Source organism: Papaver somniferum, chromosome 2, assembly GCF_003573695.1.
Source record: "Papaver somniferum cultivar HN1 chromosome 2, ASM357369v1, whole genome shotgun sequence".
NCBI lineage: Eukaryota > Viridiplantae > Streptophyta > Magnoliopsida > Ranunculales > Papaveraceae > Papaver > Papaver somniferum.
In genome coordinates this window covers 209,132,175-209,158,418 of record NC_039359.1, presented here as the reverse complement: position 1 = coordinate 209,158,418, position 26,244 = coordinate 209,132,175, and the positions used below count along the sequence as shown (strand labels likewise).

At 38.6% G+C, this 26,244-nt stretch overlaps 2 protein-coding genes and 1 long non-coding RNA gene across 3 annotated transcripts; 1 reads left to right on the top strand and 2 right to left on the bottom strand.

Annotated features, from left to right (window-relative positions):
• Positions 1 to 1,198: 1,198 nt before the first annotated feature.
• LOC113354466 lies at positions 1,199 to 3,125 on the bottom strand. The gene is made up of 2 exons (XR_003361891.1): positions 2,883 to 3,125; positions 1,199 to 1,618 (listed from the first exon to the last, which is right to left on the bottom strand). It is a non-coding gene; the product is annotated as an uncharacterized LOC113354466 (long non-coding RNA).
• Positions 3,126 to 9,811: 6,686 nt separating this feature from the next.
• LOC113352697 (putative calcium-transporting ATPase 13, plasma membrane-type) lies at positions 9,812 to 12,526 on the top strand. Its single transcript, XM_026596489.1, has one exon. The coding sequence runs from the start codon at positions 9,812 to 9,814 to the stop codon at positions 12,524 to 12,526; it is 2,715 nt and encodes a 904-aa protein (XP_026452274.1).
• Positions 12,527 to 23,475: 10,949 nt separating this feature from the next.
• On the bottom strand, positions 23,476 to 26,024 carry LOC113352696. The gene is made up of 4 exons (XM_026596488.1): positions 25,311 to 26,024; positions 25,034 to 25,196; positions 24,367 to 24,557; positions 23,476 to 24,264 (listed from the first exon to the last, which is right to left on the bottom strand). The coding sequence occupies exons 1-4, from the start codon at positions 26,022 to 26,024 to the stop codon at positions 23,476 to 23,478; spliced, it is 1,857 nt and encodes a 618-aa protein (XP_026452273.1).
• Positions 26,025 to 26,244: the final 220 nt, after the last annotated feature.

Here is a 26,244-nt window from a genome sequence, read left to right as displayed (position 1 = left end):
TTTGTGTTTGGTTAGCAAGTTGTATAGAGCACAACGAGGTGGTTTTAGCTTTTTAAGGATTTGTTAAGAATGGTGTTCTGATGCGATGAAGAAGAACGTGAAAGAAGTTTGTGATTATTTTTATGGTATGATAGCAGTACGAAGTGAGTGTTTGATGATTGTTGTTAAGCAAATGAAGAAGATAGGTTTGTTATCCGAGTTACAGTTTGAGCTGCAGTTTGTGAATTGAGTTTGATAATGATGACGATATTCTGGTATGAGAAAAAATAAGAACGTGTTGACGTTTATCAATGGAAGAAGAGGAATAGAAAATGATAAAAGACAAGGACGGGAAAATGTTTATCAATGGAAGAAGAGGTTTACAGAATTCACGTTGAATGATATCTTGGTTTAAGGGAGGATGTTGGAAGTTAAACCAAGATATGGTGACACAGTCAGGGTGGATCAACATACGTTGTTGACACACTGTGCCATATTTAGAAGTCGAAGCAAGTTGTGTCGGTTGCTGTGTTTAGAGTTTTACTATGTTTAGAGTCTCTTTGTGTTTCTAGAAGTGTGCTTTATTTAGAGTTTGTTTTTATTAGGATAGTACTTTGAGTAACCGTCAAGTTTGTGAGACTATAAGTAGGTTATTGGGCCATAAGAATTGTACACCAAACTGATTATCAATGTAATCGTTTTATTGCTTCCGCGTGTGCTCTCCTCTTTCTTGCTCGATCCTACATCTTTTAAATTAAGAGTATTTATCATGTCATTTAGAAGTGTCTTTTCTCATTTTATAGACCCAAATTCTTGTAACCTCCAAGGCCTGATTAGATGTTTCAGATTTTGAAGCTTTAAGAAGAAGATTGTGCTAGCGCTCCCTTGAAAGCTCATAACCTTCCACCATTCTTGTACTTTCTTAGCAACATCTTTATGTTGAATCCAAGATTTCTCTATCTTGAAATAAGGTTTAGCTGATACCGAATGTCCTGTAATAACCACCATTATAGGATTATGGTCAGAAATAGTTCTTGTAAGAGCTATATATCTGAAGAGCATTGGGAAAAGCTGCATCCAAAGACATATTAAACAAGAACCTATCAAGCCTACACAAGTGAGGATTAGCTTGATTGGTTGACCAAGTATAAGAGCTTCTGATTAAGGGCTATCAATCAATTCCAGGTTTAGAATGAAGTTGAAACAGTGAAACCAACCAAAACAAGAACAGTGGCGGTAGCATTTATTACAAACATAATTCAGATATACAAAACATGTATAATAGTTATTGGACCCAAGAATACCAGAATGCTACATATGCTGCGTGTACGAGTACGACCGTGCATATAGACCAAAAAAGTACTAACAAATTTTTTCCTTTTTCTGTTTGAGGCATGAAGGCATGAAATTAAGAACAAGTAATAAGTAGTGCATGCGTATGAAGATGTGTCGGCGTGAGCCCAGCATACAATAGTTCATTGCGTTGCTTGCGGATTCTTGCAACACCAGCAGTAATTGTCGGACGCGCAAGAGCCTATATCCCCAGGCGTAGCAAAATTGCAAATATCTTTGCAAAACCGAGAGCAATCCTCACCAAGATTCCACCTTATGTCAACACAATCCTCAGCAGATACCATCTCTGATGATACATACATTTCAATTAGTTGATGCTTACAACACACAGATACAATGTATAATCAAAGCAAAACTTCTTTCTCTCTCTTAATTTTGGCATTCAAATTTCTTTCTTTCACTTTCTTTCATTTTTTCAAAAACTAGCTAGGGTTTTCTTCGCATCTAAATTAATTTTCAGCCCTGATCTTGTTAAGATCCAGACAGATTATAAGAATTGAATATTGCTTCAAAAAAAAGAAAAAAAGAATTGATTTTAGTAAAAAATAAAAATGGATGACATATTATTGTTATTCATATTCCCAATACACCATTCTAATGTTTTACTATGGGGAAGACCTCCCATCGAGTTGGTTTTACCGTAGCGTAGGTCGTCTAACTTCCTATAACTGAGTCAGAATGATATTATCTAGAATCTTGATATTGTGATGTCATTTTTTAATAAATCCAAATATTAATGAAGTTGAAGTGATTTTTGGCGACACGTTCCTCCTATAAGACTTCAATTTTTTACTAAAAATGAGTATATCCCGAGATGCGAAACTTCATCATCCAAAATTTTTAATTTCGATCGTTGATCTTCTAGCTTGATTTTCAAAATGATAAATAATAGACTTTCACATCTTGAAATGCATTTACTTTTCTGTATGACTATAGAAGTTTATAACAAGGATATGTCACAGGAAAATAACTACACACTCACTGTCGTTTGAGTTTTATTTTAAACAAAGATGGTGCCACAATATCAAGATAATTTCATTCTAATCATACCGTGGAACTTTATTTTACAATAGCCTTAAAGGCTACTCTTTGTGGTACTGCTTTATATCGAGGACAATCTATTTCAACAACGTGTATTTCAGTTCTTTTGGAAACTGTAGTTCAACCAACATAGGAATTGTTCGGGACAACTCGGGCATATATCTCTCTTCCTGTTGATGATCATTGACTGATTAACCATTAAAAAGGACGCTCAATTGGCAAATTCCTAACCAGTCTATGTATTCAAGTTTTTCTCTTTCATTATACAATCTTTCGAATCGTGTAGATCTTGTTTCATCTTATTTCGTTTATTGATATAATCTATCATATTCTAAGCAGATTTCAACGAAAATACTCCTTCCATCAAGAAAAATGACTTCGAAAATAATCATGTAATACACATACGTAACACGAGTACTATGTTCGACCATTGATTGAGAGAAAAAGAAGAATTAAATAAAAGGAGATGATATATTATCCAAAGAACAGTGTCGATCGAGTATACTCACTCGGATAAGAGGTTGCCATGACAATTAACACAAATAGGAAGGAGCCCAAGCAAATATTGATCCTAGCCATGATTGTCTAACCTTTTTTTTTCTTTGCCCTTCAATTAATTTTGGATGACTTAGATATTGATGATCAAGTTATTAAAACGAACCTCTATTTGTAAACTTGATTTACATACACAAGTAAAGAAGTGAATTATTGAATTAATTAGTCTAAATCTGCCACTTTCTTCGGAAAAAAACTCAACATTATATTATTCTAACCAACTACGGATAAGATGGTGTTGATATGACGGAAACCAAAGGATAAAATTTATAGCCATCTCTGTGTTGATAGTCCCTCCCATGTCCAATTATAATCAGAAATGGACTCTCGAAGGCTATTTCTTTATTCCCGTGATGTAAGAAATTACCAGCTTTTGTCCCCTCGATTTTTTTATATGGTAGGTTGGAGGCAGTTGAAAACAGCTAATCGCCGATATTGTCCAAATTAGACCAACTTCAAGTAAGAGGCATTTTATATGAAAAAACCGGGAGCACATTCCAGCCATCTTAATTGGAGGTGATTAACGGACAGAAGGTACGTAATTTGGAGGAGTTTTTAAAGTGACTTTAGAAACCAGAAATGAATGTGAAGGCTGGGTTACGACAATATTTTAGATAGTCTTCCAAAATCTTTAAAAACAACAAATCAGTGGCTTTGACGTCTAAATGTGATAACAAGGGTGTTTGAATAACATGGAGTTGAGGGAGTTCAGATGTATATGATCAGTTCCAGTGTTAGAAAAATCAGCTCATTACTGGAGTTCGTACATCCCATGAGCTCGTTTCTTGGAGTGCCAGACATTTGTCCGGAGTAGCAACCAGATTTGAATAAGGCTAGACTTATACTCGTAAGTGAGATGGAAACTTGGAAGTCTATAAGAACTTTCCGAAAGAAAAATTATGGGAATTATTTTCCAAAAACTGTTAAATGCTACTCGGTCTAAAAAGAAAAGCTCCACTTAAGATTTCTCGCGTGAGATATGGGCCACAAAGTATATATAGTATAATTAGGAAGAAACGCTCATAAGATTTCCAAAATCTTTGGACCACCTCAAACTAGTATGTGTACAGTGTAGTGATGTTTCAAAAGGGAGAAAAATGTATACTCTTGTCTCTAGGTATATCTCTCAAATCTCTGCAGATTGTCCTAAATCTTGGGATGGTCCCGCCACTGGTTTGATGCTGACCGCTAAAAAATTTCGTATGCTTGAGATGATAGGTGAAGAAGAATACGTTCTATGTCTGCATAATTAGCTGCTTCTATAACAAATATTCTTAACTGAGCTCATACGGAACTAATTATTTTCTCCTGAACTGTTTATTCCTTGTGGGTATCAGTCACCATTTCATTTTAGATAGATCGCCCGAAGAACAACATCAAAAGTGTCAACTCTGTAGTTGTAGGAGATCCTACAACCACACCCTTAATATAATTTTAATATCAACTCAAGTAATCATCTTAAAATTCATACATTCATTCATAAAATCTTCAATATGGTTACAAGATTTGAGACGAACTCTAATCTTTCGATATAGGCGCCTCTCCCGGATGGGTTTTTATTTCACCCCAAATGTCCATGACTCAAGCTCCAGGGTCGGTGTAGCTTTCACTTGAGCCATGCTAATTAGCATCCGAATTGTGATGCGCGTTAGGTCTTATTGTTTCCTCTTGCTATATGCGAACTAAGGTGCACGCCACAATCAGATAGCTAGGTTCCTTAATTGGAGACTTTATTTCTTATGCCCTCGGCGAAGGTCTTTTATTTCTGGTGCCTTAATAGGAGTCTTATTTCTATCTTTTTCTCATATAATATCATTATGATGAAAAAGATATTTTTCGATTGCATTCATATCTTTGATTAATACAATTCTGACATCATCTTTCTTTTATTATTCGCTTGACTGATAACTTGAGATAACTATTTTGCTTCTTTCACCTTCAATGCTTCTTTAAGTTCGCATATGCTATTGGATATACTGATTCACATTTTCGCATGAGCCATATTTCTTCAAGTAAACCTGATTCCATAATTCATCAGATGGATTCCCCTTCTCATCTATCATCTCATACATCACATTGTTAACAATTCTTTTGATCTTATATGGGCCTTCCCACATGTTTTTCATATTTCCTTTACCAGTTTTTTGATATGTAGGTTTCTGCCTCAACACTAGATCTCCTTCTTGGAATTCGCGCCTTTGCTCTTGTGCAGTTGTTATCGCATGTGCAGAATTATGTATTATCTTCTTTTCTTTATTCACAACATCTACCATCAACCTTTCACCACGCTGATTTTCTTTTATCTGTTGTTTCCAATTTCTTCGCTTGCTTGAGCGCTCTTCACATTTGTCAATGTCAATCTCATGACATGCTTTCTCTTTATTTGGATCACCTCTTATTACTCCTTGAGGAAGAGGAAACTTGATGCATTGATGGAAAGTAGAAGGCACCCCTAGAATACCATGTAACCATTGTCTTCCAATCAAAGCATTGTAAGGTGATTCTACATCAACAACACAGAATAGCACTTCATATGATATGGTTTTTAAAGGAATTCTCATAGTTATCTCCCCCTTCGTTTTATTAGTTGTGCCATTAAAACCATATATCTTATAAGTAGAGGGAATAGGATCTTAATCTCGGCCACCCATGGTTTTGTATGTGTGGTAAAATAAGATATTCACCTAACTTCTAGGATCTATTAGTATTTTGTTGATAGCCCATGTATCTGTGTCCACCTCTTCATCTTCATCAGTTTTCGCTCTTGGATTGATTTCCAGCTTTACCACTAATAGACTTTCGTGCGGTTCTCCACCTCCAGGCATTTCTTCGACGTTGAAGGAAATAAGTTTCTTTTGCCAATATTTTAAGGGCGATATTTTCGCAAGATTCAATATCTCTATTCCATCACTATACCTTGCGTAAACTCTGCTCAAGATATTATCATGAAAGTCTTCTATGTTCTTGAACGAATGTATCATCGAATTACAGTATAAATTCTTCACCTTCGTACCCACCTCTATCAAATATGTATTTCTTCCTATCTCTGTGCCTTGTGTGCGACCTTCTGGAGGTAGTGGTGGTAGATTTTGTTGTTGTTGTACCAGAAAGTGATCTAACTTTCCTTGATCTATCATTTGCAGTATGATTTTCTTTATTTCCCTACAATTATTTGTTGTATGACCATGAAAGCGATGATAGGCACAAAATTCTCTACTTCTCCTCCCTGGTGGTGGCTCATTTCCCACGTTTGGTGGTGTTGGTATTTCTTCCATAAAAATTATAGCTTCCCATATTTTTTCTATTGTAGCATTTAGATACGGCATCTTTATAGGCTCCCAAACTACTTTATTGCCTTTTTGACCTTGATTAAAATACTGCTTTTGTCCCCCATATCCTTCTAGTTGGTTATCAAGTCTTTGAATTTTATTATTTCCTCCACGATTATTCAATTGTTTTTCTCTTTCCCACTCTTCTTGATCTCGACTACCCATTGCTACCATTTTTTGTTGATCTTCATTTATCGCTTTTTCGTATCTTCCTTGAGATGTGCTTGCAATTGTGTTCGTTATTTTAGGAAGTAAACTCGCATTCCCTGCTTTTGTGCTTGTATTTTCCACAAGATAAGATTTCATTTCTTTCTGCTTTTGCTCCAGAGCAATGTATTCTTCTTGATACTCACGTAGCTCTGTCATTGATAGGGTGTCTTTAATTCTGAAAATTTGTGTGTATAGAAAATCTGTTGCGAATAGCGCATTGATGAACGCTAATATGAGGTTTCTTTCATCCACTCGTCCATCCATCTCACTGCACATGGTTCTCCATCTTGTGGTTAAACTTCGCAGATCTTCATTTGTTCTTCTTCGAAAACCAAATACTTGCTCTATGCCTGGACGTAATACATTGTTGCTGATGTATGCTCCTAGGAATATTGACTGTAAATGATTAAATGATCTGATTGTTCCAGTAGGTAGACCTTCAAACCACTTCAAAGCTTCGCCTGAAAAGCTTGCTGGAAAATACTTGCAAAGAACCGCATCATGATCTTCCCATTGTAATAAAGTTCGCACATAAGATTTTATGTGTTGTATCGCACAGGTTGTTCCATCAAAAATGTTGGTGAATGCTGGTAAATTGCATTTAGGCGGTATTCCCGCCATCTGTATTTGTATTTCAAATGGTGTTTTCCCTGCTTCTTCAATTGCCTCATCCAACTGTCTCCTACCGCCCTCTCTTCTTGTTGTCATCATTTCTCTCATTTCTGCTAATTCCCTTAAGATTTGTTCATTCACCACCTGGTCTTGTTGCATTGGCCTTTTAAGTCTTGCTTGCATTACTCTATTGTCATGCCTATTTTGACGTATAGCCTCCTGCATTTCTCTTTCTTCATCGGCATCTCTTCGGCGTCTCCTTCTTTCTCTTTCATCCTCTTCTACTTGATCATGTCGATCCCTCAACATATTTCTATCTTGCAACCTAGATCTTCTCTGTTCTTCCTCATCTTCCACAATCTGATTTGGAAGTATGCGGTTAAACTCGCGTCTTCTCAATCGATTGTCATGGTTGTTCTCGCGCATAGCATCCTGCAATTCTTGTTCTTCAATTTCTTGCCTTTTTCTCCTGCGCCTTTGTCGCTCATCTTGTGCGTGATTTTGTACATCCATATTCCTTTCAACCTCAGCTTCGCGTTCGCGTTGGTCACTTAACAGTTTCCTACCTTGCTCTGGATCATTCTGTTCACCTTGATATCGCTCGCCTGGTTGATTTTCACTATGCAGCACGTATCGATCATCTATTGGAGGTTGCTCTATGCGATATTGATCGCATCGATCTTGACGATCATCATTTTCTTGACTGTTTTCTGTAATATTATCCAAATGTGTTTCTTGTCTGACATCTCTTCGACTAGATTGACTACGTCTTGATGTACTTCTACTTGATCTTGACATTGAACGAGTCGTACTTCTCGATCTCTGCTCCTGTAATATGATATTCTCTGCTCTTAACTCATTATTCAGACGCATCAAATTCGCACGCTCTTCATCCTCTCTCCTTCTTTCTGCAGCCAACCTCTGTCGAAGTTCTTCAATCGTCATATCTTCATCAGTTCCTTCTATGAGTCCTCCCTCTCCTGTTCTTTGTTCATCCTCTTCTGTTGAATCTGTTTTTGAAGTATGAACACTCACTCTATCATAGTCAATAACATTATCTTGCACAGGTTCTCGTTGTACCGGATGATGGACTTGTTGATCTTGATTATGTCTTTCTCCCATCCTGGATGACTCTGCAATTTCACTCCGACTTCTTCCAGCGATTCTCTTGCTCCTTCTAATCGGTATCGGTTGTCCTGCTCCAGAATTTTGTCTTACCATTTTTATTTTCTTATTTCAATTAAAAGAAGAACTTCTCAGCAAAGAATTAAACTCCTAAACTTTCACCACCACAGGAAATCCTACAACCACACCCTTAATGTAATCTTAATATCAACTCAAGTAATCATCTTAAAATTCATACATTCATTCATAGAATCTTCAATATGGTTACAAGATTTGAGATGTACTCTAATTTGGAGAACAAACAATATTTTTCTCTCTCCTAAATTCCATGTCTAAGCCCTCAAAAAGATCTCTCCCCTTACATGGTCGCTCGGTCCCCTTATATAGGGATTTTACATAGTGGATGACAGCTAATAAAACCCTTATTTTCGGATCTGGCGTGCGTCATTAACGCACGCTTACTTTGACTCTTTTCGCACATACTCTATAACTTCGCACGATCATCACACTTTTTTCGTGATTCTTCTGACGTCATCTGATGCGTCATTTTAAATACACTGTACGCGATAACCTTTGCTCATTCATCAAACCATTTTTTCGCATACGTAATAGACGTGCGGTATTTAGTATCTACAAACTCCAAGGGAGGAGGGAGCTCAGGAAGCTAAGGAAAGTGGGTGTAAAGGGCAGGCACCTTTTCCACGGGACCTAAACTTAAGGATGCTGCAGGGTATAGTAAAAACCAAGTTCTTCTAAAATACTCATACTCGTATCATATGCCACGTTGGAAGTCGGGTTAACCATTCGGAATTTTTGTGCGTACGCTTGGATTGTCTGTCCAAGCCAATCAAACTATTCAAACCTCTGTGCATGTGACATTCATACAGTCGCAAAGGTATATTTTTCGCGTAAAATACACATACATATATATAACCGTGTGCAACTGTGCAAAGGCTGGATACGAATCCAAGACAGAATCACCTGATTCTTCTTACTTTCGGTTGTGTTAATGCAAATTTTTGATTGGCTCATCCACGTGCATTATCAACCTCGACACTTATTACATTTGACCATGCCAAAAAAGTACCAAGATTTATCAAATCTAGTGTGTTTCCTGTTGTCTTCTTTCTTCTTAAGGAATATGAAATGGAGAAAACTCTACATGACATTCTCCTACGCGTACTGGCTTGTGTCATGGCCAATTCATCATCACGGTAAGTACCAAGATTGATCATAGTATATTCTAAGTTACAAGAAGTATGATAGGAAATTTATCGGGAGCTTCCTGCATTAATTAACTACGTAGGCTCTCTATAAATTAAAACTACCAAACCACATCAAATGCTTCACCGATCAAACTATAAACTCACTCCCTCTCTCTCTATCAACATGCAAATTCCATAATGGTTCTGCTAAAAATAACTCAAAGTAAGTGCACGGATGTATGTTTGCTAGAGCGAGATCTCTTTTTTCTCTAGCTTAATTCTTTATTGGGTTTTTTAGTTTCTAATACTCACCTTCAGAAAAACCCCATAGTAGTTCTTGTCCTATACTCTTTACAGTTTTTACGTCTAGTCTTTACAGGGCTTACGACCCACCGTAATATCATGTCGATCCCGGTCGATCAAGATATTGAGTCAAACTACATTGAGCATTACCACACTAGTCCTAGTAGTGCCCAAGGGAGTAGTAGTAGTAGTCCTCCAGACCACTGGCGACAGATTCGACTACTTTTTCATGTTTGTCTACGTCTGAAATATTCCATAAGCAACAATGGAGCTAAGAACATATCCATCACAAACCCTTCTGATGATGAATTGCCATCTTACACAACTCTCTTTAATTATGGCAACAATAATCATGATGACACCCACAGTGACGACATCTATGACACCAACATCACCGATATAAATAGCAATGTTAACAACAACAGTAATATTCAGGAAGTTGTGCCTCTTGCAACCAACATCAACAAGGATACTCTTATTCGTATATTGAAGGAGATGGACTTTGTTACTCTTCAAGATCAAGGAGGAGTTCAAGGAATTGCAGCTTCTCTTGCAACCGATTTGGAGAATGGAATTTCTAATGAAGCTGAAGATCTTCAGCTTCGACAAGTGGAATATGGTACAAACACTTACTGCATGGAGTCGGTCGACCCTCCAAAAAGCTTCTTCCACTTTCTTTGCAGGGCCTGCAAAGATTTTACCATTATCCTTCTGTTCTGTTGTGCAGTAATATCTCTTGCGTCTGGTCTCAAGGAAGAAGGCAAAGAAAATGGATGGTACGATGGGACTACTCTTTTTGTCACCATCTTCATATTGGTGACCGTAAATTCGTTCAGAGACTACTTCGGTTTCCGTAAGTCACAGAAGCTGCAACTTAATATGAATAATCATGGAGGGATCAGAATTATAAGACAAGGATTAATGCAAGAACTTTTTGCTTGTGATATTGTGGTTGGTGATCTGGTATTCTTGAGCGAGGGAGATTGGGTTCCTTCTGATGGGTTGTTTGTGCATGGTGACAATTTGAAAGTTGATGACAGTGTCGTATATACTAAATTGACAATAAATAATGTTCAGAACCAATTTTTATACTATGGTGCTAAGGTGATTCATGGGTCCGGTTATATGCTGGTCACATCAGTGGGCATAAACACAACAATGGGTGAAATGTTGAGCAAAATATCCCATGATACTAATGGAAAATGGAGACCCTTGCAAGTTCAGATTGATAAGATGAATTCTTACCTCCAAAATGTAGGTTTGCTCGTGGAACTGTTACTTCTTCTTGTGTTGCTCATCCGTTTCTTTAGAGGGAAAATAGATCATGATACTGGTTACCCGAGTCAAATTATCATAAAAACTTCAGTGGGGGAGTTGATGAAAGCTGTGGAGAGATGCATCACAGAGTCAAGAGGAATCTTTGCTGGTTCTACAAATGTGTTTGCAATCTTGCTGGTGGGGTTACATGAAGGGTTGTCATTGATCATCAGTCTATCCCTCTGCTACTGGAACCAGAGAATATTAAAAGATAACCAGGTTACAATTAGCGAATCATTTGGAGCTACCACTTTGGGTTCAGTGACAAGTTTCATCATCGATGTAGCTACATTGAATCAGCTGAAAGTCGATATCGATTGTGTTGGTAATAGTGGAAATAGCCTGCCTGTCATCTCTCTAAATAATATAAGGACCATCTTGGATAATATACGAAATGCTGGTGTTAACATTAAACTTGTATCTGCAGATAGTTTGGCATTGGTGACACCTATAGCTATCGAATATGGAATTTTTCTCCCCGAGATGGACTCAAATTCTATTGTACTTGAAGGTGAAGAGTTCAGAAATTTCAGTGATGCTGAGAGAAGGGAAAAAGCAAATAAAATAACCTTAATAGGAAGTGTGAGTCCTTCAGACAAGCTTCTCTTGGTAAAGAGCTTACGTCAAAAAGGTGAAGTGGTTGCGTTCATGGGAAACAAAGCTTCCGAATATCCGGCCCTTAAAGAAGCACATGTAGGTATATTCATGGGCACAAACAACTCAGAAATGGCAAAAAGAAGTTGTGACATCGTTATTTCAACGGACAACTTTGCTTCTACTGTTGATGTCTTACAAGTAGGGAGATGTAATTACCAAAACATTCAAAAGTTCCTACAGCTTGAAGTTACCATAAACATATCTGCAATCTTTATAACCTTCGCTACAACCGTCTCCTTAGGGGAGATTCCAATAACAGCGTTTCAGTTTTTTCTAGTGAACTCAACGGTGGGAACTCTGGCTGCATTGGCTTTATTGACAGAGTCACCAACCCAGGATGTGTTGGAGATCCGACCAGTAGATCAAACTCAACCTATCATTAGTAAGTCTATGAGGAGGAACATATTTTTTCAGGTGTGTTATCAGGGTATAATTTTACTCATCTTGCAATTTGTTAATGCTCCATATGTCCTAGAGTTAACCAATCCAAAAGTGAAAAGTTCCATGATTTTCAATAGTTTTGTTCTCTGCATGATTTTTAATCAGTTCAATGCAAGAGAACCGGAGAGAAAAAATGTGTTCAAGGGAATCATTAAAAGCCATTGGTTTTTAGTATCAGTTGGAGCTCCTATTATTATGGAGGTGTTACTGATGGAATTTGCGGGAAGAGTTACTGGCTTTCTGAAGCTGAACGGTGTGCAGTGGCTTGCTTGTATTTCATTTGCGATCATGTCGTGGCCTATAGATTATGCAGGGAAATGCATACCAAGTTTCTTTGCTAACATGTTTACTGGTCTTCCAAGTCGTTTCAGCTCCTCTGGCTGTTATTTGTCTGTATGAACTTTTGGGATCGTGTTTTGTCAATTTCTAATATGTATTAGCTTTAAGTTAAACCTAGAAAGTCTCAGAACGTTGCTTCTAGTTTTTCCAAATATTATCATTTCAATAGTTTGGTTTAATGAATTGATATTCTGAATTGAAAGTATATATATATATATCTAAAATCTGAAAAATATATTGAAAGTTTACTAATTACTACTATAAATTACACGGAGACATACGTGGATGCATATGTATGTTTCTTTTTTCTTCTTCGCATATGTAAGCTGTGACTACAGTACTACGTACACCAAGTGAGAACACTGAGTATCACGTATTATTCTGGAGAGTGGTGCTCGTGTCCTAGTTGAAAAAATCTCTTTGCAAGAGTGATGGTTCTCCTCTGATAGTCAATTTTGGGCATGTAACTCCTTTTCCTATTAAATTTGTATCAAATATTAAATTTTGAACTTGTAGTTAAGGGGCCGTCACATTCTCGACCTACTCGAGCTAGATCAAACTCTTGTTCTATGTTTTGGTCCTCTCCTTCCCTATGGTTGGAAATAATCACACGTCATCTAGATCCTCAGTATTTGTGATCCTTGGTCAATCTTATTCTTACAAGCTGGGGATAGCTAGCTAGGCTTATTATTTCCTACATGTTTCTAAGGAACTTTATTTTACTTTTGCTTCCATACTTTTGCTAGCTAGGCTTATTAATTCCTACATGTTTCTAAGGAACTTTATTTAACAAGTTTACATCCTTCCGAATCGAGTTTGCTTTTGCTTCAAAATTTGACAGGCCAGATTCGATAGTATCTCGCATGATTTTTATCGGAAAATAAGGTGCAAAAGATTTTTTTTTTTTTTTGATCGAAAAGGAGATATTATTGAAAGAAGGAATGTACAAAGAGGTCTACCAGAGGTAGAAAAAACGAACAAAGAAAACAGAAACTAAATTACACAAAAATGGCTTGCCAATTAGATAACAAAGTATTTGAGAAGTTTAAATGAACCCTGTGTCCCGCAGCCGCAGCCCATAAAAGGATAGAAGTTTTGATTTCATATATAAGGTCATCATCTGTTTTGAAGATGTATTTTTCTTCGAATCTCCTACAATTTCTTTCTCTCCAAATCGAATTGACGATTGCCACTGGGATAAGCTTCCAAATATAGATATTATAAAAGTATAATTGCCAAGTCTCTGCCAAACTCCTCATTGAACCCGGTACAACCCAACTCCAACCTGTACTTGGTGTTATTTGACACCAAATTTTATATGCAACTTTACAATGTAGAAAAAGATGATCCTGTGATTCCTCTCCACCACCACATAAAACACAATTGTTATCGATATTCATACCTTTTTGATGAAGATATATGAACCCGCCTTTTTGATTTATTCGATCTCGGTTGGTCCCAAATTTCTTTTCAGTTTCATTTCTTCTACGAATTTTGTTTTCCCCCGACTTTCTCATCACACAATTTTCTATAGTTCTTTTAGAGACCAAATAAGGAGCTAGCTGATGACGAGTTACCGCCTTACCGGGGAGCAAGAATGGCGAGGTTGATAGTTCTTTTAATGGAGTTCTAGAAACGAAAGAATATATTGATAAAGAACTGATTGACCTGTAGCTACATGGGTCAGTCAACCAAAGTATGTACTGCTTTGTGTATATATACGTCACAATATGCACGATATGAGCATATCCAATGGGTTTGATCTCACATGCATGCATCTTATATTTGACTACTTTGTGGAAAAATAGCTAAAACTTGAGTGTTGATTTCCAATTTAAACTTCCAAGTTGCATCTTATTGGTTCCGAACGAGAAAAATGCTGCCTTTTAGCTGTACACACGATGGCTATAAAAAGTGTCATTAAAAGGAGACATTAAAGATGCTTAGGAATATAATGGTTTTGATTGTCTTTGATAAGTTTTTTTTTTTTTTTTTTTTTTTTTTGTGTGAAGCATTTGTCCTTATTAGCTGTTGGGAAGAAAAACAATTATTCAAGAATAGGGTGTTAATATAGGATGGGAAAGTGAACCAATGTGTATATATATTCTTATTCTGACAATGTCTCTCTGTTGATAATTGTTCTATGGAAGCTGCCACACTTGCCCCATTCTCTTCCACCATCGGGTGGTAGTGATTTTGGCCATTGATTCAACAAGTGAGATGGTGTGGGAGAAAACAGGGGAGCCCATTTATGTGTGTTATGTGAGGTGGTGAACAAATTTGGGAGATAAATTAGGGGATAGGAAGCATTTTTTCAATTTTATGCATACGGTGCGACAGTGATATGTGATTAGTTGTTTACGTGGTATTTGAAGAAGACGGGCCTAGTACTCATGTGGAAAGAAGGGCCTCTTTTGAGCTAACTATTGGAGATTCATGTGCATATGTTAGTGTAAATGGCTACATCTTTAAGTTTTGCTCAGCATTTTTGTTTTAGATAGCGGATGGAAACCAATAAAACTCGTATTGACTTCGCTTATGGTTGCAAACCTTTTGAAAGGGGCTGTGATCAAGTTCACACAAGGCCTTGAAAGCATTATACTCAAATCCAATTCTAAACCCCTAAATAATGTAGTCTTATTTCTAAAATCATCCGTAAATCTGTTATCTTTATTTCTATATATTATAAATTTTAATTATATGACAAACCCGTTGGATTATCCGTATCCAATCCATCCATCCATTGGATGCAAATCCGTTAGATGTTGGATGCGGATGCCAAATGTGAAATCCGTAGTGAATTGGATTGGATGCGGATGAGGTGAAACCCGGTCCATACCGGCACATGCTCACCCCTTCCACAACAACAAAACATTTTCTCAAAGCCCAATATAACATTTAAAGCGCATACTCGGTCCATTTTCATCCACCTAACTAACTTGAAAATTATCACCACCTCAAATATCGAAACCACAAACATAACCACCAGAAATGTCGATAAACAGACACTGGTTCCGTTCCAAAAGTTGATTAAAAAAAAAGAAAAGACAAATCTGAGGTATAAGTTAACTAGGCCAGTAAACTAAGATACCGTTCAGCCCAACTTGACTGAAACCCAACAGGCCATAAGATACCGTTCAACATTGCATATTAGGAAACTTAGGCGTAGGCCCCAAAAAAAAAATATTCTCATTGTCAGACCCACAATTAATTTTAGGTACCGTGATATCCATAATTATTTCCGTGACACCCATAATTATATGAAATTACTAAAAATGCCTGCATGATGGATTATGCGTCCGCATGACGGGTTGGAAATCTTTTTAAGAGAGCTACGCACGAAAAAATCGGAAGTGATCATCATTTAAGGAAAAATTTCGAAAACTGACTACATAACCATTATGCAGCCACCAAAAAAGATGCATAATACATTCTGCAGACGCATAACGAATTGTGCAACCATTTTCTCGACTACATAACAAATTATGCATCTGCATAACTTTCTATAACAAGTTATGTAGCCATTGTTTTGGTTGATTTTAGTGCGTACATAAAAAATTGATGCATAATGCATTATGCAAACATATTTTCGGATGCATAACAGGTTATGCATCAATTTTCTCGATGCATAAAAGATTGTGCAACAAATATCTCGATGCATAATGCATTATGCAACCATATTTTCGGATACATAACAGGTTATGCATCAATTTTCACGACTGCATAACATGTTATGCAGATATTATTGTAGGTGCATGACAAGTTATGTAGTCTTTGTTTTTGTTGGTTTCAATAGCGACGAAAAAGTGGATGCATAACGTGCTATGCAACCGTTTTCGGGACTGCATAACAAGTTATGCAACAAATTTTGTAGATGTATAACAGGCAACCATTGTTTCCTTCAAAGAAAAAAAAAAGCACCAGGGACAGAAAACTACAAACCCAAACAAAAAACTTCATGGATATGTTTCGTGGCACATGCATATGTGACATGCCAAAGAATAATAGGCGTGTCAAGCACCAAAAGTGTAAACTGCTCTCTCCCAACACCCCACTCACTCTCTATCTTATCTTCTTATCACCATCTCTCAAAGAAGCGTATAGCAACCCTGACTACCACCAAACAAGGAGAAGTGATCGAGTCAACAATATCGTCGCCGCTACAGCTGTGTTTACCTCTCAGTCGACAACTTTCATGTAAACCCCAATTTCAAACCCTATTTATTTATTGCTCGATTAACTTCAAACCCTATCAAAATCGATTGTCATTACATCTTATTTCTCTACATCAAACAGCGAATGAATTTTCTCTTCTCTCTTCCAAGACAGAGAATTAGAGATTTTATTAAGAGAAGGACGATCGGATTCAAGCAGCAGCTGCGTTCTTGGCTGCAGAGATCAATTGGAGCAATTTTGGAGATGGTCACCACTGCCAATCAATTGAAGAAGACGTTGTTATTGTGAGAATAAAATGGATTTGAATTTAATGACATGAGAAATATGAATCATACGGTATATAAGATCCATAAACAACATCAGCAGATCTAGAAGCACGGATCAAGGGAGCTGTTAATAATCTTTTTCTCCCCTATCACTATGATCTCTCAGTTACAAATTTCATATTCAGAAAATACTTAAGGTTTTCTCTCGACTATCTCTTGAAGAAAATCACCCGAAAAACATAACTAGAAAAGAGAGAAATCAACAATAGAAGGTTAGACCATTACGAGAAAACGAAAACAGAAAATTTAAAAATATGGGCCTGTGAATTATTTTTATCGAAGAAATGGTTGCGAGGGTGAGTTTTCCCGTCCGTGGGTTTCACGGTGGAAAAAAATGAGAAAACGGGTATGACAGTAGGTTTCACTTGCATATTTAATGTTGAAGGAAGAAACTAGTTACCACTCGCGACAATTTCGTTGGAGTCCGAAAATTTTGTGGTCCATAATTTTAAAAAATCTAACTTTTTTTTGTGGTAATTGGATTATTGTCCCTCCTTTTCATTGACCTACATAATTATCCTTAAACTTTATAAATGTCCTTAATGGCATAATTGAAATGTTTGATAAAAATTTAAATCCTATACTTCCCCTTTTAACCTTCCATTACCGACCTTTCTTATTTAGTACCATTTAAAATGAAATCAAAGAACGGAAAATGAAAACTGAGAGATGAAGAAGAAAGAAGATCGATGTTGATTTTGGGTTTTGAAAGATGAGTTCGAAATCGAGTAGATGGAGAATAGGTTTGACTCCAATTTGACTCAAGTAACAGAACGAGACCAAAACAGAGATTAGGTTTTGGTTCGATGAAATCGAAAAGAAGATGGGTCTCGTGAAATTGAATTCATGGGTGTTGGTTCTTATGACGTTAGATGATACCGCCGGTCTCTGTAAAAGGAAGATGAGATTAGGATTCTGCTGGTTATGTTTGAAGACGAATCAGATTGAGAAGGAATTAACAGTTTGAATCTAGGGTTTACTGTTGTTGTTGAATAATTGATGATTGAATTGAAATCAAGAATATATGGAGATTCAAGAAGATGAAGGTGTTGATGCTGATGTATGTCAGAATTAGGGGTTGAGATCTTGAAAGAAGAAGAGATGAGTTCGAATTAATGAATTGTTGCTGTAACTGAAGCTAATGGATGAATGGGTTTTCCTGTGAATTAAAGGGTCGATTATGGAATGGAGTGAAAGAAGGATGAGCTTATGACAATAATGCAAATTGAGGTCTTCTGAGATCAAAGGATATGAGATTGTTGCTGGTAAATGGTTGTTTGTGGGTGAAAACCGTTTCTGCTGATTTTGGTAATTTCGGGTGTGTGGATGAGAAACGAATCTAAAGCCTAAACTATACACTGCACTGGAGTACTTTAGATTCTAGAGATCAATTTGTACAATCCTGGCCTAAACCAAGAAATGGTCGTTCCAGGCTTGCTTCGGTCACAAAGTGAAGGAGAAGGGTTGTCTTAGGGAGGGAAGCAAAGAGAGTGTTGAGACCAGAATCGTTGATTCTGAAGGTGTGGTTGTTTATGACTTGTATCTGAAAGTAGAACTGGCTAGCCGAGTGGAAATCTACCAGGTGATTTCTAGATACTGTATTGTTTCCGACCAAAACCTGTTCTTTGGTTAAAATAGGTGAAGCCTATACAAGTCATATTGAAATGTACCTTGGTCTCGTAGGAAGTGGAAACGATTGAGTGGTGGAAGAATAGAGTAACGTGTAACCGTCGGTCATTATGCTTCCATGATGAAGGAAGTGAATTCGTTTACATTGTTACTTTTTACCACCACCAATTGTCCTGCTTCATGACACTTTCTTGTAAAGGGCGCATTGCACGCCGCACGCTGTAAACCGCCAAACCAATACCCTGATGAGCATCCCCCAGTTTGTGACATGTTTGATGTCTCGAGTGTTTTCGTGAAAAACATGTAGCACTTTGCTACGTGTGGCAAGTCAATGTCAAGAGACTTACCGCAGGAAAATAGCATGTAATGCTATTAGGCTCGTTTTGGCTAGTCTCCTAAAACTTTCCACAAGTTTGTCAGTTCGGTGGAGAACTTCGATGGCTGAGATCGCATCTCATGAAGGAGGGTAGCCGTTGATTATGGCTACCTTGTGTTGGTGCCTGATAATGGCGCGGTGGCGTTTTGGTGTACGCCAGTGGCAATGTGGCATGGCTGGCATGGATCGTGCTTGCCAGTGGCACGGTGGTGCAAGTGGCGCCTGGCATAGCCATGGCCACTAGATTTAGGCAACTGGTAACCTGAAACTTCCCACAAGTCTGTGAGTTCGGTGGCGAACTTGGATGGCTGAGATTGTATTTCAGGAGAGAGGGTGGTCGTTGATTATGGCCACATTTTGTTGGCACCTGTTAATGGCATAATGGCATAGCCGCGCCTGTGACGTAGTGGCATGGCCATGCCTGTGGCGTTGTGGCATGGCCAAATCTAGGATTTGGCTCCGTGGTCAAAATTAGGATTTGGCGGCGTGGACAAGGCTAGGATTTGGCGTCGTAGCCAAAGTTAGGGCTTGGCGGTGTGGCCAAGGCTAGGATTTGGCGTCGTGGCCGAAGTTAGGGATTGGCGGCGTGGCCAAGGCTAGGATTTGGCGTCGTGGTCAAAATTAGGGCTTGGCGGCGTGGCCAAGGCTAGGATTTGGCGTCGTGGCCAAAATTAGGGCTTGGCGGCGTGGCCAAGGCTAGGGTTTGGTGTCATGTCCAAAGTTAGGGCTTGGCGGCGTGGACAAGGCTAGGGTTTGGTGTCGTGGACAAGGCTGGGATATGGCATCGTGGCCAAAATTAAGGCTTGGCAGCGTGGCCAAGGCTAGGGTTTGGCGTCGTGTCCAAAGTTAGGGCTTGGCGGCGTGGCCAAGGCAAGGGTTTGGCGTTGTGGCCAAAGTTAGGGCTTGGCGGCGTGTCCAAGGCTCTAATTTGGCGTCGTGGCAAAAATTAGGGCTTGGAGGCGTGGTCAAGGATAAAGTGGTTCGTGGCATGTTACTGCGGCAGAGTGGCATGTTGGCATGCCGATTAATATGTTGTTGTGGCAGGGCGCGTTTGGCTTGCCAGTTAGTATGGTGGCGCGGCAGGGCTCGTTTGGCCTTTAATGTATGGTGGCGAGTTTTGAGCGACTTGATTGGTCAAGAAAAGGGGCCGGCCAAACATAAGGCGCGGCCACATCTCTAGTGGTTGTGGCGCATTTTAAAGTGACCTGACTGGTCGGTAGGAAGGAGAGGGGCCGGCCAAGCATGGGTGTGGCTACATTTCTGGTGTCAGTGTGGAGGCTTTAGAGCGACCTGATTGGTCGATGGGAAATGGAGCCGGCAAGTATGGGCCCAACCACAACTTATGTGCGTGTGGAGAGTTTAAAGCGACCTGAGGGAAATAGATCCGGTTTAGGATGGGGTGTGGCTAATGGCAAGTGTCGCCAGCTGGCCTAAGGCATGGCCACGCCTCCCTTTGCTGCTGCGGCTCCCTGTTTTCTGATTCTAGGCAAGGTTTTGCACCTACTAATCCATGGCCGATTAATTTCCTAGTTTTCCTAGGCTTACTTTCGACAAACAAGGTATGGTATACTGCGCAAGGCGCAAAAGTAATTTATTGAATTCTATGTGTTGACGCAGAGTTCTTTAAGTTCATTTCCAGAGAGCAACATGCTTTCTGATTGAATACCTTATGCAAAGACCTTATCCTTGATATTTGGAAATTCGTGCCACTCTGCTGCAAGTGAACACAAATTGCCATGCCATATCAACATTAAGGGTTCAGCCGGGGAACATAGCATAAAAATCATTCAAAGAAACTTATATTAAGCGAATATAGGCAAGGCGCCGAAATTTACAGAACATCTGGGATGGTTGCTACATGCGCCAGTCTGGATAAATTTCATATAAATATATTGAATGGCTCAATAAATATGCCAGTGGAGAGGTTAACACTCATGGCTCTGTTTCTTTACAGAGTGGTGTCACATCAGATGTAAGGTTTTATAATTTTAACCCTAAGCTATAAACCACCATCAACAATGGTACTGTTGATGTGGTGGTGAATGATGTCGTAATGGAGGTGACGGTGGTGGTGGATGTTTTTTGTTTTGTGTGTGGTGGTTCTTTAATTTGTTTTTGATTGTAACTGGAGATGGAAGAAGTGAAATTGTTGGGGGTCTGAAGTTGGTGGGCGTGTAGTTGATAGGATAATAGGAGTAGAAATGGAGTTATTGGTGTTGTTTTGTATTTAGCTTCAGATAGAGAGATTGGTCTTGAAGTTGTTGTTGTTTATGAAGCTACAGGTGATGATAAATTGTTGTTGTTTATATGTTTTTACGGGATCAACTTCTGTTGTTGACCCAATTTTTTATGGGATCAACTACTGTTGTTGATCCATTTATGGGATTAACTCTTGTTGTTGATCCAATTTTTTATGGGATCAACTACTGTTGTTAATCCATTTATACGATCAACTCTTGTTGTTGATCCAATTTTTTATTGGATCAACTACTGTTGTTGATCCTTTCAACTACTATTTGTTGACAACATTTTCTTGGATTAGTATAATCATGCTTGTAGTTTAAATCATGTAATTTTCTTCCAATGTTTGAACTTGCGGTGCAATGGTAGCATGACCGACTCCATGATGCGTGTTCGACTCACGCCAAGTTCACTCCATTTACATGGATCAACTTTCATTGTTGATCCAATTTAGTAGATCAACTACCATTGTTGATCCCCTAAATTGGATCAACTTCTACTGTTGATCCTTTTTTTTTGGATCAACTACCGTTGTTGATCCCCTAAATTGGATCAACTTCTGCTGTTGGTTCTATTTTTATTTGGATCAACTACTGTTGTTGATACAAAAATATCTGAACCAGCGGTGGCGGCGGCAGCGGCGACGGTGGCGGCGGCGGCGGACTAGTGGTGGTGGCGGCGACAGACTAGTGGTGGTGGAGGACTGTTGGTGGTGTAATGGTGGTGGTGAAGGAGAGGTGGTGGAATATTAGTGGTGGTGGCGGTTGGTAGGTGGTGGTTGTTGAACGGTGGTGGTGGAATGGTAGTTGAATGTTGGTGGTGGTGGTGCTAGTGGTGGTGGTGAAGTGGTAGAGGAGAAAATTTGTTCCATTTTGAAATAAAAAAAAATTATATGGGTGAGGATATTAAGATAATCTAATTTTAAATGGATAAGGCTATTAAAAAGTATGGACATATTTATTGTTGTATAAGGATATATTTATTGGGTGTCAAAAGTAGGAACATAAATAATGTACCCTTTTGTTGTTTTTTTTTTGGTAGGAAGAGTTTATTCAAACAAAAAACTAAGCCAGCATTACAAGCCTGGAGAAGGCTCTCCCCGTTACATCACCAAACAAAATATTGTTCAAAAAAGAGGGAGGAACATCCACCCATACCTCAGTTAGACGATCGTAAGCTGCTTTTTTAGATAAAAAATCAGGAGCGAAGTTACCTTCCCTATAGTGATGTTGAAACACAAGCTGATCAAAACACGCTGACATAGTTCTAACATCTTCTAACAAACCTGCACATAACCAGTTATCTACACAAGAAGTTTTGCAGACGTTCACAGCAAATTGGGAATCGCTTTCAACAACCAAGTTATCAATTCCCAACTGAAGAGCAAGTTTCAAGCCATCTCGAATAGCCCAAAGTTCAGCCACATTGTTGGAGTTATCATAAATATGTCTTGCATAAGTTGCAAGAAATTTGCCATCAGCCGCACGAAAAACTCCACCAACACCAGCAGTACCTGCATCACTCGAAGGTCCATCAACATTTAGTTTAACACAAGAAATAAGAGGGGGGAACCACTACACATGATGAGCAGTAGCATCCATTGTTCGACAGTTAAGCTCAAGTACACGGCTAAATTCAGCTGCAGCATTAAAAGCAGCTATAATAAGGTTTTTCCAAAGAAATGGCTTGCAGGAGAAAACAAGATCATTGTGGGAACACCAAATCTTCCATAGGATAAAAGGAACTAGCACCTCCAAACAAAACTCATTAGCAGCACCACCATCATTAATAGTCTGTAGAATCCAATCTAAAGACATATTAGAAGCTCTGATGGGAATGTTGTAAACATAAGATAAAGCTGCCCAGATTGGGTAAACCATTTCACAGCTAAGAAATATATGGGAGATAGTCTCAGCTTCTCGTTGGCAAAGTGGACACACAGTAGGAACATTCATGCCTCGAAGTCTTAAATTAGTTCCGACTAACGTTCTACCGTGAACCAACAACCACGGAAAATGCTTTATATGGGAAGGGCACTTGAGTCTCCATAATGCTCTAAATTTTGGAACCATAGAGGAAGAGGAAACAGCCTGTTGTTGTTGCTGTTGCAACCAATTGTAACAGGCTTTGAAAGAGACTGTACCATCCTTACTATGAGACTAAATGCGACGATCATCTAGCTGAGAACATTCATCCAAAGGAATAGCTCTCATCTGATCAAGTGTCTCAGTTGGAACCTCATTTTCTAGACCTGAGAGATTTCAAGAATGAGTTTGGGGATCAATAAGAGCAGCAACTTTCAAAGGAGGGTAGCCAGGGGTAACACTATCAATGAGGTGCAATAGAGGCTTATCTGAACACCACACATCACGCCAAACATCTACCTGTTCCCCATTCCCTATAGCCCACCTAAGCCCATCTTTGATTATATTCTTTCCTTTGAGAATACTACGCCAACTCCAAGAAGCGCGAGAAGGAGATGTAGTATCCCAAAAAGAAACCCGACGAAAGTATTTAGCTTTTAATAATAAAGACACCACAGAGTTTGGGAAATTAGCTATACGCCAAGCAGTTTTAGCTAAAAACGCAAAATTATGAAATTTCAGATCTCTGATACCAAGACCTCCAAGCCAATGAGGTTTACACACCGTATCCCAGTTGATAGCATGCACCGTGTGCTTTCCTTCTCTAGCATGCCAAAGAAAATTCCGCCTTAATTGGTCCACCTTGTTGAGAATAAACTTAGGAAGTTTCAGGGTGCTCATAAGGTGATTCAAAGAAGGGTCAAGAACTGATTTGATAAGGACATCTCGACCAGCAAAATTCAAAGAATTTTGTTTCCATCCACTAATTCGATTAGTGAGCTTAACCAAAGATTCAGTGAAGTTGTCAGATTTCAAACGACCCCACTGAATGTTAACACCCAAATATCTACCAGGTTGGGTACTATATTTCATATGAAGGCCGCGACAAAGATGTCTGGCAAGCCTCTTAGGTAGATTACTAGAGAACATTGCCACAGACTTAGAAGCACTCACCAATTGTCCAGACTAAGAAGAAAATGTATCTAAAGTGTATCGAATACCCTTAACATTGTGTAAGCTAGCTTCCAAGAATATCAAGCTGTCATCTGCATAAAAACTATGGGATACCGGAGGGCCGCCTCGACAGACCTTAAAGCCAGTAAGACTCTTGCTTTCAATTCCTTGATGGATAAGACGACTGAAAACTTCCAGGCAAGTAATAAAAATGTAAGGAGACAAAGGAGCACCATTGATAAATACCACGAGAAGGACTAAATGGTTACGAAGGAGCACCATTGATAAGAACTTGGTAACTGACACTAGTGACACAGAGTTTTAAACAATTAATCCAAGTAGAAGCAAAACCCAAAGCCTCAAAGACTCTGAAAATAAAATTCCATTCTAGACGATCATAAGCCTTTTCAAAATCAATTTTTAATGCCATCCAAGCTTTAGAGGCAGTCTTATGTCGAAAAGAGTGAAAAATCTCATTTGAAATAAGAATGGAATCAAGAATGGAGCGACCTTGAACGAAAGCATTCTGGTTAAGAGAAATGAACCTTGGAAGAAATGGCTTTAGCCTGTTAGCCAAAATTTTCGAGATAATTTTATAACAAAAATTACATAAACTGATAGGACGGAAATTTCTAATATGAGAAGGATTTCTCCAGCTTAGGAATTAAAGTGAGAAAGGTATGATTAAAATCAGTATTAAAAATGCCCTTCTCAAAGAAATCTTGGACCGCAGAAACAATAGACGAACCAATGATATCCCAATAAGTTTTATAAAAAATACCTTGTATACCATCAGGACCCGGGGCCTTCAATGCACCCAACTGATCAATGCTTTGAGTTATTTCATCTATAGTTACAGCACAAGTAAGCGTGGCATTATCTGTAGGAGAAAAAACACTAGGCAACAACTGTTGCAGATTCACAGGAACAGGAGGATTGCTAGACTTAAACAAAGTTTGAAAGTAATCAGTTATAAGTAACTCAATACCCTCCTCATCAGCAATCCATTGACCAACATCATTCTTAAGGCACGAAATATTATTTCGGTGTCAGCGAACCAAAGTAGAAAGATGAAAAAATCTTGTATTTTGGTTACCACACTTTAGCCACTCAACACCAGACTTTTGAGCCCAAAATAACTCCTTAAGCCTTAACATCTCCAAATAAGTATGAAGACAGCGAGCTTCATTAGCCTTATTCACTAGAGTAGGAGAAGAGGCGAAGGTATCTTGGGCGCGACAAAGATTAGATCTAGCAGTAGAAACATTCTTATGAATGTTACCAAAAACGTTACGGTTCCAAAGTTTGGCTTCAGTGGCAAGAACCTTAAATTTCTGAGCTAAACTAAGGTGAGTGTCTGAATGGGGGTCACGCTGGGCCCAAATTGTGTTAACTAACTGCTTAAACCGTAAATCCTGAAGCCACATAGATTCGATTCTAAAAGGGCGTGGTCGAAACTTAAACTTAGGATTAGTGTCTACCAACAAAACCCGATGATCAGAATTGTAGAAGTGGAGATGAGATACCTGAGCATTTGGAAACATCAACTGCCAAGACTCATTGAGAAGAAGACGATCAAGCCGCTCCTGTATATTCTTTCCATTGATTTGCTTATTGGTCCAAGTGAACCGGGGCCCTGAAGGAATTTTACCCAAAAGATTGCAATCATTCATAACTTTATGAAATTCTTTCAACTGGTCATATGTCGGAATGAGCCCACCTTTCTTATCTGCCAGGCTAGAAAGTACATTCAAATCCCCAATAACCCCCATAGGCTGTTGAAGTTCAGACACTAATAAGTTCCTGTAAAACCTGATGTTGAAAATGGGGATTAGTACTAGCATAAAGAGCTGAGAGAATACAGGGTTGAGCTGGAGGTATACTCACAACAGCGTGGATAGCCCAGCGAGACACTGATGTGGCTTTAATATTCACATCTGCTTTGTTCCACAATAGCCAAATTCCACCAGAGAACCCCTGTGAATCAACAAT